General features: G+C 34.7%; 1 protein-coding gene across 8 annotated transcripts in view; it reads right to left on the bottom strand.

The window, feature by feature from the left end:
- The window catches only part of PSPC1 (paraspeckle component 1), a 112,719-nt gene that overhangs the window by 48,563 nt on the left and 48,556 nt on the right, over positions 1–15,600 (bottom strand). The window contains exon 7 of one of the 8 annotated variants that reach the window (XM_045844845.1): positions 679–736. The exons of the other annotated variants lie outside the window; for them this stretch is intronic. Within the exon in view, the coding sequence (XP_045700801.1) occupies positions 679–736 (58 nt within the window). The remainder of the gene's footprint in view (positions 1–678; positions 737–15,600) is intronic. 8 annotated transcript variants of the gene reach the window in all.

Below are 15,600 nucleotides of genomic sequence, written 5' to 3'. Positions count from 1 at the left end.
ATCAATATTACAGATGTTAATAATATAGGCATTTTCTTAAAAAACAAAAATGAAAAAAACTTTGTATCAACCCTAAAGATATGCATTAATCTAAATGTACAAAGCACATCTCATTTCCTTGACAAGTCATGTCTCCAAACAGCACATTTCTGTGCACAACACTGTAGGTTAGACAAAATGTTAGACACTTAGTAAAACAAATAAAATTAGCTACACAAAGTTATACAATAGAAATAGAAAATGGAAATTTTCTATTAAAATAGAAATTTTAGAAAATATTCCCAAAAATTTTAGAAACACTATATATAACACAAAAGTACTAAATTTCCAAGGTAAAAAAGCCAATTTGAAGATATAAAACTTTAATTTTAAAATATTACATGACACAATTACTAAACAAGTTCAGTATTTTATCAAAACCTGGTTACAGGTTTCTTTCATTAAATCTATTAAAAGTTAGTACATCTTTTAGGCTTCAGTTAAACAAAATGAAAAAGTTCTTCCTAGCCATATGTTTTTATATACTTGTATTTTTCAATTTAATAAATGTAAGAAATTTCACCATTTCACTGTTTATTCCAAATTGTTGTTACTGACATGTAGATACCACAAACAGCATGTACAGTTCCCCAAAGAATTACAAGTAAGTTATAGAAGCCTTCTGCTTCCAATCCCTACCTCCCATGTTTATTGCTCCACGGGGACCCATATCACCCATTCTCATTTCCTGTTCTCTCTGTAAGTAAACATAGTTGTCACAGTCAACCTATCGATCTTATCACATTTCCCATCTAAAATCAAAAAGAAAAGAATAAATTCGGACATCACTTTCCATTAAAAAACTTTAATTTTCCAACATCTTTTACTTAGTAAGAACACTGAAAAGAAACTTGAGTCTCCCAGGCTTATTATACTACTACAATGTTCAAAGCACCCAGTTTATAATACTAGATTATAAATGAATCAGATTACATAAAATTAACCACAGAATTATTTTAAGTGTTTTTATTCCAATAGATCAAAGACAGAGGATTGGATTAGAAAAAAACTAATAACCACCAAGGCCAATGATTTTTTTTCTCCCAGGTCACTAACCTCTTAAAACAGAAATGACTGTTACCACTTTAATATTCAAGTGCATTCAAACACACAGCACTAAGAGCTGTGAGGCACTAAGCTAAAAAGTTATAGATTCTTTTCACTTTTGAAATAATGTAATTCATGCTTGCATTTTTACTCAAGTGCTGAAGCATTATTTTAACTAGGACCTATATAGGTCTACCTTAAAAGTCCCCACTACACACAAGTAGTTATTAAACATTCAACATAACATCCCTTCTCTTACACAGTTGACAAGTTCTGAAACAAAATGCTCCTGATGTTTTAACTATGACACAAAAAGTCACACAAATGTAAAAAATATCTTAATTTCAATATAGAAACTGCTTCCTAAAAAACTCTAAATTTAGTAACACCAACCATAGAGAATTCACTTCAATGAATTCTCTTGGTGAAATGACTCAACATATAATAGCTGCAATTTGAATTATTATTTGATCATCTTTCCCAATACCAGACAAGTATGTTAAATGTAGTGATCCTAAAGGACATTTCAGACAAAAGTAGCAATGCCTGAATCTAAATAAGGTGTATTTCTATTGTTAAAAGCCATTTTATTAGGGTTTGTTTAAAATACCAGTTAATAATACAAAATACTAGTGAAATGCACCTATAAGCTAGAAATAAAAGAAATACAAGTATGTGATGCATAAATGTCACTAAGCAACAAATAACTGCCTATCTAACCTAATGGAGATGCCTCAAAAGGAAACCTTTAAGCACAGAACAAGAAATACCAACGTGCATAGCATCTTGAGAAAATGCTACATTATTTAGAAACTTTAAATGCCAAAACTTTCTCAAAGCTATTTGCTAACTTCCCTAAAAATAAATGTCCATAAAACTTTTGATTATTAGCCCTGGTTGGTGTGGCTTAGTGAACTGGGCACGGGCCTGCGAACCAAACGGCTGCCAGTTGGATTCCCAGTCAGGGCACGTGCCTAGGTTGTAGGTCTGATCTCCACTAGGGAGCATGCAAAAGGCAGCCACACATTGCTGCTTCTCTGTCTCTCTCCTTCCCTTCCACTCTCACTAAAAATAAATAAAATCTTTAAAATTAAAACTTTTGGTTATTAATGGATACTAATAATGACCAGCAAAAAAGAGTGTTTTATAAAACTTATATAATTTTCCAATTATATGGAAAATACTACTTTACAATCACACTTAGCACTATTATCAATAAATCAAACAAGCTGACATGTCCAAATATACTGATAGAGTGTGGACAGCATCTGTATACCCCAAATCTTCCAGGTATTACTTACGTAAGATATTTAATATGTGCATTTTGGTATTCATTTGGTATTATTTTATACAACTTTACTCATAACTTAAAAAATAATAATAATTAGTCCTGGCTGGTGTGGCTCCGTGGACTGTGTGCAGACCTGTGAAGCAAAGGGTCACCAGTTCAATTCACAGTCAGGGCACATGAATGGGTTGTGGGCCAGGTTCCAAGTGGGGGGATACATAAGAGGCAACCATACATTGATGTTTCTCTCTCTGCCTTTCTCCCTCCTTTCCCCTCTAAAAATAAATAAAATCTTTAAAAAAGAATAGATAACATCATTTTTAAATTATTTCAGAAGAAGCAAAAGAAGTTTTCACCTAATCAGTCATGTCTTAAGGTTATTTTCTTTCCATAAATCCAATATTATATACTTCTAGTAAAATAAAACACACAGAGCTTTTACTTAAGGGTAGTATTATCAATGGAAATTAACATTACACTTATTACTATAACTTGATATATCAAGTATCAGTAAGGAGAATCACTTGAAGAATTTCACTATAACAAGTAATACACTAGGCCTTCACTTCTATGAATTACTAATAATTTTAGAAGTCCAATGCACTATCCATTGCACCACGGAGCCACCTTGAATTACTAATAATTTTAAATTAGAAGTGGCACATAATATATATGTGATAATTTTATAATACAAATTTTAATAATTATATCAGCAAAAATTAAGACTTGTTTAACATGAAATAACCTATAAACAAAATCTCCAAAGACTACAATGCAATGAAACAATAAAAGTTATAATGAAAACTTTTTAACTCAATTAATCCTCATAGCAAGACTGTGAGTAGATTTATTATCATTTTATTTTAGGATCATAATATTGAGGCACAGAGCTGTTAAATAATTATTCAAGGTCATAACATATAGAAAGTAGTTGAGCTGATCTATAAATTCTGCCAAAATAAGACTTTGTGAAATTTTCACATTCATAAGGTTCTTCCATGTTTTAAGAATTCCAACAAAAACAAAAGACAAGATTTTAAAACTTAATCTTACAATGTTTATAAAGTGACTTTCTATTAAGAGTTATGCATTGGTATTCCTAACAGCTTGTCACTGAAGAGCTTAAATTCAGTGACCAACAAAATAAGCAAAGTGTAACTAATTTTTCAGAAGTACCTATTAAAGCAACACTCCATTCAAAGAGCAGTTCTTGGAAGTGTGGTTAATGGAGTACTCAGAGTCCCCAACAACCTTTCGGGGAATGTACATATTTTAAACTATTTCAAGCCCTGGCTGGCGTACCTCAGTGGATTGAGCGCAGGCTGTGAACCAAAGTGCGAACCGAAGTTCGATTCCCAGTCAGGGTACATGCCTGGGTTGCAGGCCATGACCCCCAGCAACCGCACACTGATGTTTCTCTCCCTCTCTCCCTCTCTCCCTCTCTCTCTCTCTCTCCCTCTCCCTTCCCTCTCTAAAACTAAATAAATAAAATCTTAAAAAAAAACTATTTCATGTCTTATTACCAACAGAACATAGTCATAATCTAATGACTTTTCCCTCTCTCGACATTGCTGGATGGTGCAAAAGCAATGACATGGGCAAAAATCCTGGTGTTTTGGCACAAATCAAAAGCACTTGCATTCAGAGCCATGGCTGGTGTGGCTCAGTGGACTGACCACCAACCTGCAAACCAAAGGGAACTTAATACTAGAAAATGGGAACATTCGCCTGTCCAATGCTATTTCAAGAAAAGTTCATGTCCCAAGAAAAAAGAATGTTCAATTCCCAGTCAGAACATGCTTGGCTGCAAGCCAAGTCGTGCCCTCAATAGGGGATGTGTGAGAGGCAACCACACATTGAAGTTTTTCTCCTTCTTTCTCCTTCCCTTTCCCTCTCTCAAATAAACAAACAAATGATACTTTTTTAAAAAGCACGAAAAGCATTTGCATTCAATTCCTACTAGAAATCATTGTATTCTTCACATGCAATTATGACTATCTTAATGAAGACATAAAAAATGTTAATGTTATTAAATCATTATCCGTGGGTATGTCTTTTTTAATGCTCTATTCAACAACATATAATATATACATAAAGTATGTCTGCTGCATTCTGAAGTAGAGTGGTTATTTCAAGAAAAACAATGCTTGCAACTGTGCTACAAACAGAAATGAGACACTTTTTTCTTGGGACATGAACTTTTCTTGAAATAGCATTGGATAGGCGAATGTTCCCACTTTCTAGTATTAAGTTCCCAGTGACTGGTATTAAGATGTGGTTTTTAATTTTATATAATAAATGCATTAAAATTTGAAATATTTGTGTAACTGGATAAATCAGTATTTTTCTAATGTTGGGTACATCGCATTACAAAATCACACCAGAGTTCAAGTTCAAAGTAGACCAATAGGTTGTAATGTAAAAGAGTACTTCCAAGAAACCACTGCTTATCAAGTTTTACTGTAGTATCAAACAAGAATATCCACAATTATGGGGAAAGGTTAAAACACATCTCCAGTGTGAAGTTAGATTTTTTTCATGTACTTTAACCAAGAGCATTCTGCAATAAATAGAATGCATAAACAAGTATGGAGAGCCAGCCATTCTCCATAAAGTCAAACATTAAGCAAATTTACAAAACAATAAAACACAATCACTTTTCCTATAATACAGCTGAATATTACAGAAATGAGCAAAAAAAAAAAAAGTGTAAAATAAGCCCTGGCAGGTATGTTTCAGTGGGTTGGGCACTGGCTTGGGATACGATTCCCAGCAAAGGAACATGTCTAAGTTGCAGGCCAGATCCCAGGTTGGGGGCAGTGAGAGGCAACCCATTAATGTTTCTCTCCCTCTCTTTCCACCTCCCTTTCTCTCAAATAAATAAATCTTTTATAACAATTTTAATTGTAAAATAAGGCCACTCTTCCCAATAAAACCCATTTTCTTTCAAAATACTTTTAAATTTCTAATATGGTTAAATACTGATATAATCTAAAGAAAAGCTCATTGGAGTCTCATCAGTAATTTTTAAGCCTATAATTTCAAAACCAAAATGTTTGAGTAACATAAAATAGCAGACAATTTGCAGTAATGTAAATTAACTAAAGCAGTATACACCAAAAGTGCAGAATTTGATACTGCTTAGTGTAATTTACAGATTTCTTTTCTTTACCACTTAGGATATCAATTTGTGATTTTAAACATAGTGTCTTTATTTTTCTAGGCAACCTAATTTAAAGGTTTTACACAGTACATAAACAAGGCTAAAATAATGTGTATTATGAATGCCAAAGGTTTAGGAAACAATGAAGTCAAGAAATAGTTCATATGTATCAATTGGGACAACATTTTGCATTCAGAAACAACGTTTGTTAATCTAACACTGTGATCAATCTAAATTTTTGTTTGAGTGAACTCAGTTAATAACCACCATCATTACTCTAATTCATAAGGACATCTCATGTATGTCTCTAAAAAGATTCTAAAGATTGGGGATCACCATGAGCTATTTAGGTTCCATGTCTTAATAAAGAAAATGCTAAACATCCTGATGTAAATATACAGATATAGAAAATTTAAGTCTATTAAAGGAAATATGATTTCAGAAAAACGTATTCATTCTGGCATGTAACAAGATTCAATCATTTTATCATCCAATATTCCAAAACATTTTCCTAAATAGAAATTACATTTACCACTTGGAAACACATCTTTTCTTTTTCATTAGAGAATTAAAATAATAATATGATTATTAGAGAGCCAAATTGTCCAGGGAGAAATTAAAGAGGATTAGTAACCAGAAATAATAGGTAACAAACACAATGAACTTTAAAATAAAGAATGGAACAAAATTCAAGTACATGAAATATTTAAATAGGTATTAAAAAATCTGAAAATGAAAGTAGGCCTCTTTGCCAAAAAAAAAAAAAAATTACTCATTTAAAAGGTGTTGATGAAGGGTTTGCAGAACAATTATAAAGGACACATGGACAATAACAAGGGGGGGCAGTGGGGACAGGGGAGGGAGGTGGGGAGAGGCAGAAAACTGCACTTGAGCAACAATAAAAAATGTTTTTAAAAGGCATGTTGAGATACTAAAAAGTATGCATTAACAAAGCTATCTCTTCCTTTAAAAAGTAAAATAATTTTAAACTAAAAAGGGAAAGAAGACATGTTCCCATTGATACAACTCAATATCATGCAAACTTTCCAACATAACCAACAGAGAATGTTTGGAAAACTTAACATTTTTAAATGAGGCAATTAAAAACAACAATTTCCAAAACACTTTGCGCGCGCGTGCACACACACACACACACACAGCTGGATAGGGATAGGGCAACAGACTTTCAGTAACATAAAACAATCTTTTAATATATAAAATCAATGGTGTTTTTCCCCTTAATCTGCATGCATGCCAAAATATCTGCACCCATCAATACTGAGGAAATGGCCCTCAGTTTTATCATTGTTGAAATAAAGCTTTACATCATATATTATCAGGAAATTGCAAATTAAAACAATGACATACCATAACACCTATTAGAAAGGCCAAAATCTTGAACACTAGCAACAGAAAATGCTGACAATGATGTGGAGCAACAGGAATCTCCTCATTCATGCTAGTAGAAATTCAAACTGGTATACCCACTTTGAAAGACAGTTTCTTACAAAACTAAACATACCCTTACAATAAGGATCCAGCAATCACTCTCCCTAGGTATGTAATAAAAGGAGTTGAAAATTTATGTGTATGCAAAAACTTGCACATAGATGTATGCAGGTGCCTTACTTATAATGGCCAAAACTTACAAGCAACAAAGATGTGGTACATTCAGACAATAAAATATTATTCAGCACTAAAAATAAATGAGCTGTCAAGCCATGAAAACACAGAGGAACCTTAAATGAACATTACATTACTTAGAAGCCAGTATCAGCCCTAACTCTGTGTGGCTGAGTTAGCTGGGCATCATCCCACAAAGCGAAAGATCACAAGTTCAATTCCATCAGGGCACATTCCTGGGTTGTGGGTTCAGTCCCTGGTCAGGGCACATACAAGAGGCAACCAATCAATGTTTCTCCCGAGTTTCTCTCCCTCTCTTTCTTTTTCCCTCCCTTTCCCTCTCCCTAAAAATAAACAAACTCTTTAAAACAGAAAACAGACACTATCAAATGGCTAATATGATTACAACTATATGACATTCTGGAAAAGGCAAAACTATGGAGACAGTACAAGAATCAGTGGCCCTGGACAGGTAGATCAGTTGGTTAGAGGGTTGTCTGGATACGCCAAGGTTGTGGTTTCACTATCAATCAGGGCACATACAAGAATCAACCAATGAATGTATAAGTAAGTGGAACAACAGATCAATATTTCTGTCTCTCTCTCAACCTTCCCTCTCTAAAAATCAATAAATATTTTTTAAAAAGGAAGGAAATACCTCATTCCCTCCCTAAAATCAATCAATCAATTAAGAAACAGTGGTTGGGGAGAAACAGGCTGAACACAGAAAATTTTAGGGCAGTGAAACTACTCTGTGTGCCACTAAAACAGTGTATCCAAAACACTGTACATTTGTATGAACCCAAAGAATGTGCAATACCAATTGTGAATCCTAATATAAACGATAAACTCCGGGTGATGAAGATTGTGTAAATTACAATAAATGTACCCCTCTGTGGTGTGAGAATCTGATAGTGAAGGAGTCTGTGTATATGTGGGGGAAAGAGGCACATGAAAATTTTCTGTACCTTCTGCTCAATTCTGTGGTACACTTAAAACTATTTTTTAAAAGTCTACCTTTAAAAAAAAAAACCTTTAAAATGTTTTGCAGAATTATCTTATTTTGTATCACAAGTGTTAGTCACAAAATAATACTGGTTAAATTTCAGACCAGAAACAGAACAAATCCAAGTAGGGGGGCTTACGTTTAGCTCACTGTATTCGTTAATCTAAAGATATATACTTCAAACTAGATTCACTCAATTTTTTTAAAGACTTTATTTTTTTTTTTTTTAGAGAGGGTAAGGGAGGGAGAAAGATAGGGAAACATAAACGTGTGGTTGCCTCTTGAGTGCCCCCCACTGGACTACTGGGTTGGCCCACAACCCAAGCATGTGCCCTGACTGGGAATTGAACTGGTGACCCTTTGGTTCACAGGCCAGTGCTCAATCTACTGAGCCACACCAGCCAAGGCTAAACAATGTATTTTTAAAGTCCGGTTCAGGTAACTCAGTAAGCAGATTATTCTGATGTCACCATCAAATTCAACTGACTATGTAGCAAAATTAAATGCCGCTCTTTGTAATATACGGGGTAGCTTTCTAACTAAACATGAATTAAATGTAATTACATATAATCCAGCATGCATCAGGACAGAGGGGAATAAAGACTTCAAACAAATTAACATTCAGCTGAGAATTTTATTTTTAATCTATATAACTGAGGGACATTTTCAAGAGTTATGGCAAACTCTCTCTGAAGAGGCACTTTTAAAAACTGTAACTGTAGCCCTGACTGGTGGGGCTCAGTGGATCAAGCACCAGCCTGCAAACTAAAGGGTTGCCAGTTCAATTCCCAGCCTAGGACACATGCCTGGGTTGTGGGCAAGGTCCCCAGTTAGGGGGCACATGAAAGACAACCACACATTGATGTTTCTCTCCTTCTCTAAAAATAAACAAGCAAATTCTTTAAAAAAAAATAATAATTGTAACTGCAGGGTGTGGCTGAGTGGATTGAGTGCCAGCTTGCAAAGTAGAGTCACCAGTTCAATTCCCAGTCCAGAACACATGCCTGGGTTGCTGGCCAGGCCCCCAGTAGGGAAACCACACCCTGATGTTTCTCTTCCTCTTTCTCCCTCCCTTCCCCCTCTCTAAAATAAATAAATAGATAGATAGATAGATAAAATCTTTTGAAAAACAACTGTAATCACAAATACGATATAATCTCACTTACAAGAAGAATCTAATGAACAAAAGTAATGAGCCAACGAGAACCACAGGCATAGAATCATGGAATAAACTGACAGCGGTATAAGAGGATAGTGGGAGACTATTTGAAAGGAAATGAGGATTAGTCAAGGAACATATATGAAGGACCAATGGAAAATGGAAAATGGAGAATGGTATGTGGACTAATAATGGAAATGGAAGGCAGGCTGGGCGGAGATGGGCAAAGGGGGAAAATTTGGGATAACTAACAGCATAAACAATAAAATGTTTTAAAAAATGATATTGATTAGGAATTAGTCTTCAAATTTAGTTATTTTATCCCAAACTCAGAAGACTTTTAAATAGAAATTGTAAATCAGCAACAATGGTATCAATAATAGTATCACAGCTATAACACAAACACAGCACTTTAAAATATAGTATTAAACCAAACCTCACATAATACTAGAGACTAGTTTGCACTTTTTTACCAACCCCTTACCAATACATTTTCTCATCTAAGTCAAAACTACTATCATGCCGTAGCTCAGTGGATTGAGCACGGGCTGCAAACCAAAGCACTGCAGGTCCGATTCCCAGTCAGGGCGCAGGCCACAGCCCCCAGCAACTGCACATTGATGTTTCTCTCTCTCTCTTTCTCTCTCCCTTCCTTCTCTAAAAATAAATAAATAAAATATTTTAAAAAAACACTAGTATCATGACTGGCCAGATTAAGGTACGAAAGATGAAGCCAAAGAATAAATATAAACTGCATAAGAAACTATTCTAACTTAGTACCACAAACAGAAGCAAACAGGGGAAGAAGCAAACAATGTGTTCTAATGTGTGGAAAATTAAATACATATTTAATAGAGAGTATCTTCTTCTGTTTGTGACACTAGATATTAAGCAAATTATCTTAATGAACTTACTGTATTTCAAACTGTGTCTCAGTATATATTTTTCTACGTAGATAACTCAAAGCAACAGATTCGATATATGTATAGCAATTTTTAAATATTTAAGTGGTAATGGAATAAAATTCAAAGTTTACAAGAGAAACTACTGTAACAAGCATATTAATTTTTTAAAAAGAGGATTTAGAAAAAATAAAAATATGCCAAATCAAGAAAACATCTTCTGAGAAACACAAATTTACAACCAGAAAGGATTTGAAACATGAAACACAATATAGTAAACTATGTCCTAAGTAAAAGAGGCAAACTTACCCATGTATTTTTAATTATTTGAAATTTGAAGCAGAAACACATACATTTCATCAGCAGAGCATGCTTACAAACCCAAATCCCTATCCCCTACATCACTAGTAGTTTAATTAATAGCTACACATGGAAACTGACATTCACATCTATTCTGTGTGATCTGGTATAAAATTCTGCCATTTCAGGTGATACTACCAGAGCTTATTGCCCTTGATGTGAGGTACAGAAGATAACTAGATATTGAATGGCCTACAAAAGATTTTTAAAACTATAATCACCATGCCCTGGTCAGGTGGCTTAGTTGGTTGGAGTGTCATCCAGTACACCAAAAGGTTGCAGGTTCAATTCCCAACCAGGGTACATACCTTGGTTGTGGGATCAATCCCGCAACCAATGTTTCTCTCACATCGATGTGTCATCTGTCTGTCTGTTTCTCCCTACCCCCTTTCCTCTCTGAAATCAATAAACACATCCTTGGGTAAGGATTTAAAAATATATAAATAAAATCATGTTACACTGTAGGACAGGTTCTATAAAAGGGCTCTAAATATTAAGAAGTTACAAAGCAAAAGTAACAAGTTAAATAAAATCTTTTGCTATTAATTCAAATTATTTAGTAATTATTTACTAAATTATCTACTGTTCAAATTATATACTGCTCATATACTGGACATTTCAAAAACCTGTTTACTTCAGTTGAACACTTCTATTCACCAATGTTGACTCTCTTCAAACTCCTCAAAAAAGATAAATGTTAGCTAAAAGATCTTACCATTCTGAACCAAGTTAAGATTAGAAAAACTTACCATTTCAAATGAAAAGACATGCGGTATACCTACAGTACGGTGGAATAATAAACCAATCACATCATTTAAGAAAAAAAAAATCAGTTGCACAACAGTGCTGAGAATGTTCAATGATAATCCTGATGCTAGGAGAGAATCTCTAAATTCTCTGAATTTTTTAGCTCTATCTCTCTCATACTCTACAGAGATATTCTGTACCCAAAATACTCTGAAATCCTCAGACAGGACCCTGGGCTTAATTCACCTCTGTATCCTCTACAGTAAATGGAAACCTCTGAGTTTTCCTATAAGTGTAATGCTCTGAAAGAATATTCAAGTGGAATCTACATACTGAAAAATTAAACTCTGGCTGTGGCTCAGTGGATTGAACACCGCCCTGAAAACCAGAGTATTTCTAGTTCAATCCCCAGTCAGGGCTCATGCCTGGGTTGCAGACCAGATCAACCACACAATAATGTTTCTCTCCCTCCCTTTCCCTATAAATCAATCAATCAATCAATCAATCAATCAATCAATCTTTTTTAAAGGGAAGAAAAATTAGGTGAAAAAACCAAGCATAAATAATTGTGGATTGTTTAACTCTTTAAAATTCACTCTTCATTATGTGATTCCATCATGAAGTCTACAAAAACAGTTGTGGCTCGATACCACCTACGTTTCGAAAACTACTGATGTTACCATGCGATAGTGGTATTCAATCAATGCTGAGGTACAGTGGCCCTATAAAGAACACTGAAAACCACATGAATAAACTGCACTGGTATTTGAAAAATCAGACATCAAACCACCATTTAATTCTCCCAGTTCATATCTATGTGACTACAACATGACATAGGTTTCCAACCTGAAAAAATTCAGAGCTCAAAGTGGACAGCAAAGTCAGAATCATATTGAAAATGATACAGGACCACAGCAGGGGTTACTAGTGAAAGGAGGTAATGTATGCCCTGAGTATACGTTACAGGCTTACTCCAAGAGGGAAAAAGATATGAAAATGTTTCTTGATTATGAGCCTTTCTGAAACCCTAGTGGAAGGTAACACAATGAGACAGAATCATCTAATATGACACATAAATAAATAAGTACAATAGTATGCCCTCTGATAGTATGTATTCAGGGTGTAAGGGACTCAGTAACCATTTCCATCTAGACTCATTCAGAAGACTTTTAAATAGAAGTAATAAAACGGGGGAAGAAAACCACTATAATCTGAACATACAATTACCATGATCATTTATCCTACTTCACCTGAGACATGGCATGTCCGCTATAAAAAACTAATTTTATATAATACCCATATTCATTTCTTCCAGTTTGAATGAAACTTTGTTTTCCCTACATATGATTGGATATTATTAAAACAAATAATTCTTTTGAGAAGTGATCAAAGATTTCAACAGCTGGTTTAATTTGACATATATCTTCAACCCGACTTGTAAAAATCCTAGAGATCACTTCCAAGAGTATATGTGAACACTATAAACATCTATCTTGCTTTGTTTTCATGACCATAAAAGTTTGTTAAGTTCCAATTTTGTAGCATCCCAAATATTCAGAAAAGTTCTTAGCTCATTGTAGGGAATCAATTCAATTATTTTAATGAATTTTTAGAACATATTAACAATATAAAAATGGTCACAACTACAGCATTATATTTCAGACCACTGCAATATTAATTGTTATTATCCATTTTGATTTTCACCATCATGTTCAAACCACTGGAACTGGGCTGGAATTATACCAGTAATTCGCAATAACCTGCCTAGTGCAGGTCACATCTAAATCTAACAACAAACTCGACATCAAAAATTCTTCAGTGACTTCTAGAGAATGATGAACAGGCTATTAAAATCCTTATGAAATACTACTCTGTTCAAATGTTTCAGGTGTTTAGATCTCAAAAAAATCTCCTACTGAAATACAATCATATCTCTTATTAAAGCTAAGTAATTCATAGAAAAAGAGGAATGACAGCCATGTGGAAACCACAAAATGGCAACTTCTCAAAAATTCATACACCATTTCAGAAAATGTATTTTGCACCTATTCATTAATAATCAGGATCAGCTATCTCTGCCAGCATCTACTGAGATCTTATTATTGGTCAAACTGTCTGCTTTGAGTTTTGTACATGGTACATCAGTTCAAGTTAGGTTAGTACTAAATCAAGGGTAAATGATAAGAGACAGGATACCTACACTCAAGAAGAAAAAAAAAAACTGACATGAAGAAGTGGCTGACTGAACAGCAGGCTAAATTTGGCAATACTGATCAAGAAGAGGTAACATCTGATCAAGAACAATGCTTTATGTCTCTACTGACTAAAACAAAAGATTTTAAAAGTTCAATTATCAGCTGTGAGCAGAGATGCTTTATCAGTCTTCTCGTAACTTTGCTCTTATCCATAACCATGACTATCAATGTAACCTTTGGCACTAATTTGGATTCTTCAGGAACCTTGGGTCTAGGATATGAGGTGCTCGGCTCAATGAGCCTTCTAAAAACACTGGAAAAGAACATATAAATTAATAAATTTGCATTTTAATGCGCAAACCCTATGAGTTTGGTTAACATTTAATGAGCCACTTTTTATAGATTCCCCCCAACTCCCAGATTATCCCTAGATCAGGGGTCTCCAAACTTTACTGGTTTAGGCCCACACAGTAAATATTTAAGGTTTTGAAAGTCACAGAGTCTTGATATCATTTCATACAGTTGTGTCACGACTAGTCAACTATGTCATTTTGAGGTACAGCAGCCATAAACAAAGTATCAACATGGCTGTACTCCAATAGAAATGTTCTGAAAACAGTCAGTGTTCAGACTTGACCTGGCCTATCCTAGTCTGTGGACCCCTGGTCTAAATGAAACATTTAAAAAACTAAAAATTAACACATCATTTGAGACAATACTCTCCCCCCATATACAGGCTGAAAGCCCAATTAAGTTTTCACACCAAACTCACACAGAGAACTATTCATACAGAATGTGGTCCTATTTACACTGTTAACTGTATGAATCCGTCCCCCAAGTAGAATGACTCTGAGCCCATAAAAAATTCAACTACTCCTATTCTCATTTCCATAAATGGCTGGCAGTGTTCTATCTTTGCTGAAGAAAATAAGCAAGCTGAAAATAAGTAAGCTGAAGAACTTCTGAAAATGCAGGTCCCATGGCTCCAACCCCGATTCACTGTATCAAATTATTTGCTGGATTTGATCTTGGGCATTTTCTTAAGTTCCATGTGGTACAAAGGTTGTCAGCTACTGGATTTAGCCAAAAAAGCAATCAAAACAATGTATCAGAATCTACTGAAACCACAACACAAATCAATTTGTATGTTGGAGATCTAAGAACCCATAGTTTTTAAAACCTCCCCAACTGTTTATGCATTGTTTGAAAAACATTGCCATGGAAGAGACAGTAGACCCTTAGCGTCTTGATCACATCTCCTTAATGCTTTTGGCCTAATTAATAATCCCTGGAGCTTTAATGGGACAGCCACTGACAGAAACAAACATAACTGGGTCAAATTACTGCCTTAGTATATAATACAAATATCTTTTTGGGTTTATTATGTATATGTGTTGAAATAACCAGGGCTATTCCCACCTATTCAAATAGGAATAAAAACTCTGCAATATCAATTCAGGTATGTATTTGAAAGAAATATGAAGGTCTACTCTTTTCTTCACTGAAAACCAAACATTAACATGTATCACACCAGAAAAAGACACTACTAACAAATAGCACCCAATCTAAACACAGCCCCAATTTTACTAAACAAAGTATTTTATAATTAATACAGCTAGAATGACATTTAGGTATTTTTATGACATTACCATTTTCCCAAGAAAACAAAGTTTACTCTAGAGATGGCATTGTGTTAAAAAATCTAATTAAAATCTCCCCCTTCCCTGGCCTGGTAGGCTCAGTTGGTTAGAGCGTCATCCAGATACATCCAGGTTATGGGTTCAATCCCCAGTCAAGGCACATACAAGAATGAACAAATGAATGCATGGATAAGTGTGACAATAAATTGATCTCTCTCTCCCCCTTTCCCCCTCCCTCCCTTCTTCCTTCCCTCCTTCCCTCCCTCCCTCCCTCCCTCTCTCTCTCTCTCTCCCTTCCTCCCTCCCTCCCAAAATATCAATTTAAAAAAATCTTCCCTTTACTCCAGCCCACAGTGCATCTACATATAAAGGCTGGGACACTGTAATACTTCAATATTTAGACCACTTTGACCAACAGTAAGTGGAGCAAA

The sequence above is a fragment of the Phyllostomus hastatus genome, unplaced genomic scaffold, assembly GCF_019186645.2.
Source record: "Phyllostomus hastatus isolate PE091 unplaced genomic scaffold, TTU_PhHast_1.1 phas_contig_41, whole genome shotgun sequence".
Classification (NCBI taxonomy): domain Eukaryota; kingdom Metazoa; phylum Chordata; class Mammalia; order Chiroptera; family Phyllostomidae; genus Phyllostomus; species Phyllostomus hastatus.
This window is presented reverse-complemented; position numbering and strand designations above follow the sequence as displayed.